Below are 1,741 nucleotides of genomic sequence, written 5' to 3'. Positions count from 1 at the left end.
GACCCCGCCGGCGTGGAGTGGGGCCAGCTGCCGGGCACTCAGCATTCCAGTGACAGCACGAGCAGCGGTGCTCAGCGGTTTACGAACGGATGGAAGTCTGCCGAGGAGGAGGGCCAGGGCTCCGCCCCGCCTCAGCCGAGCGAGCAGAGCGGCGTGTGGGCCAAAGCGGGAGGAGCAGGGGACAGTGACGGGAGCGCGGAAAGCACCGGGCGCCCGGAGGACAGAGCGCCCGGGGACGGTCAGAGCCGAGAGCGGAGGAAGGTCGACCCGCACACGCTGCTGCAGAGCATCGTGAACAGGGCCGACCTGGACCCGCGCGTCCTGTCCAACTCCGGCTGGGGGCAGACGCCCATCAAGCAGAACACTGCCTGGGACACCGAGATGTCGCCGAGGGGCGGGAGAAAGGCCGACCGCGGGACAGAGGCCTGGGGGGGCTCCGCAGCACAGACGTTCAACTCAGGGCCGTGCGCCGACAAGACGAGCCCCGGTGGCCACGATTCCGCATCCGGATCGGGGTGGGGCGAGCCCAGACCCCCTCTGAGGTGGGGGGACGCCAAAGGCTCCGACTGCCAGGGTGGGTGGGAGGACGATTCTGTGGCTACGGGGACGGTCAGGAGCGGTCAGTGGGGGCCTCGCAAGGAGGAGACGTCTGCATGGGGCGACTTGCAAAAGAGCAAGCAGGGCTGGGGCGACGGGCAGAAGTCACAGCAGGGGTGGCCTGCCCCCGCCGGGGACGACTGGGGGGAGACGGCCAGGAGCGACCACTGGGGGGAGGCCAATAAGACATCCAGCTCAGGCGGCAGCGACAGCGACAGGTCCGTCTCCGGTTGGAACGAACTCGGCAGAGCCAGTTCTTTCACTTGGGGAAATAACTTAAACCCCAACAACTCGTCAGGGTGGGGCGAGTCCTCCAAACCCAGTGCCCCCCAGGGCTGGACTGACCCTGCAAAGGCCGGTCAGACTCTGGGCTGGGGCGAGGCCAAGCCTGCCAGCTCCCCAGACTGGAACAAGCAGCAGGACGGCGTCGGGTCCTGGGGCACCACGCCGGCCCCAGGCAAGCCCCCCGGCACTGGCTGGCGGGGAGGGCCCATGCCGGTGTCCGCCGGGCCGGAGCCCACGGGCTGGGAGGAGCCGTCCCCAGAGTCCATCCGGCGCAAGATGGGGATCGATGACGGCACGTCGGCCTGGGGGGACCCCAGCACATACAACTGCCGGGGCGTCAGCATGTGGGGCCGCAGCGCCCCCGGCGGCCGGCCAGACCAGCAAGCACAAGGCCATCAGCTGCTGCCACCCACAAGTGCCGTCTCCAACCAAGAGGCCGGCGGCTCCGGTAAGTCGTTACTGTGGGGTCTGCTGGTGTCGGCGCACATCACAGGATGCGGGCCTCCTTCTAGGTGGCTTCTGTCCCCCGGTGTGCCGGACAGGGTGTCCAGCATGCACCCCGAGGCCTGCCCCTCCCACCCAGGGGGAGCTTGCAGGGAAGGGGGCCCCCAACTCCCTTCAGTGAGGAAGCCACAGGAGGCCGTGCTGCAAAGTGCTGTCACGTGGGGGTGCCACACTTCTCGGGGCTTCTGCCTCGGGCCGTGACTCTGCTCTCGCGGCTGTACAGAAGCACCCTGAAGTGGAGCGAGATCTGGGGACCGGGCTGGCCCGTTGGTGTCGAGTCCAGCGAGTGTGTGCACCTAGAGCACTCAGCAGCACCTTCCGGGCCCCACCCCGTAACGGGGAGCCGCGTCTGCTC

At 68.8% G+C, this 1,741-nt stretch overlaps 1 protein-coding gene across 1 annotated transcript in view; it reads left to right on the top strand.

Annotated features, from left to right (window-relative positions):
* The first annotated feature begins 6 nt into the window (after positions 1 to 6).
* Positions 7 to 1,741, top strand: part of LOC111734960 (trinucleotide repeat-containing gene 6A protein-like) — a 3,087-nt gene continuing 1,352 nt past the window's right edge. Inside the window, exon 1 of the mRNA XM_023526828.1 lies at positions 7 to 1,394. Within this exon, the coding sequence (XP_023382596.1) occupies positions 382 to 1,394 (1,013 nt within the window). The 5' untranslated portion in view covers positions 7 to 381. The remainder of the gene's footprint in view (positions 1,395 to 1,741) is intronic.

Source organism: Pteropus vampyrus, unplaced genomic scaffold (genome assembly GCF_000151845.1).
Source record: "Pteropus vampyrus isolate Shadow unplaced genomic scaffold, Pvam_2.0 Scaffold10501, whole genome shotgun sequence".
NCBI lineage: Eukaryota > Metazoa > Chordata > Mammalia > Chiroptera > Pteropodidae > Pteropus > Pteropus vampyrus.
This window is presented reverse-complemented; position numbering and strand designations above follow the sequence as displayed.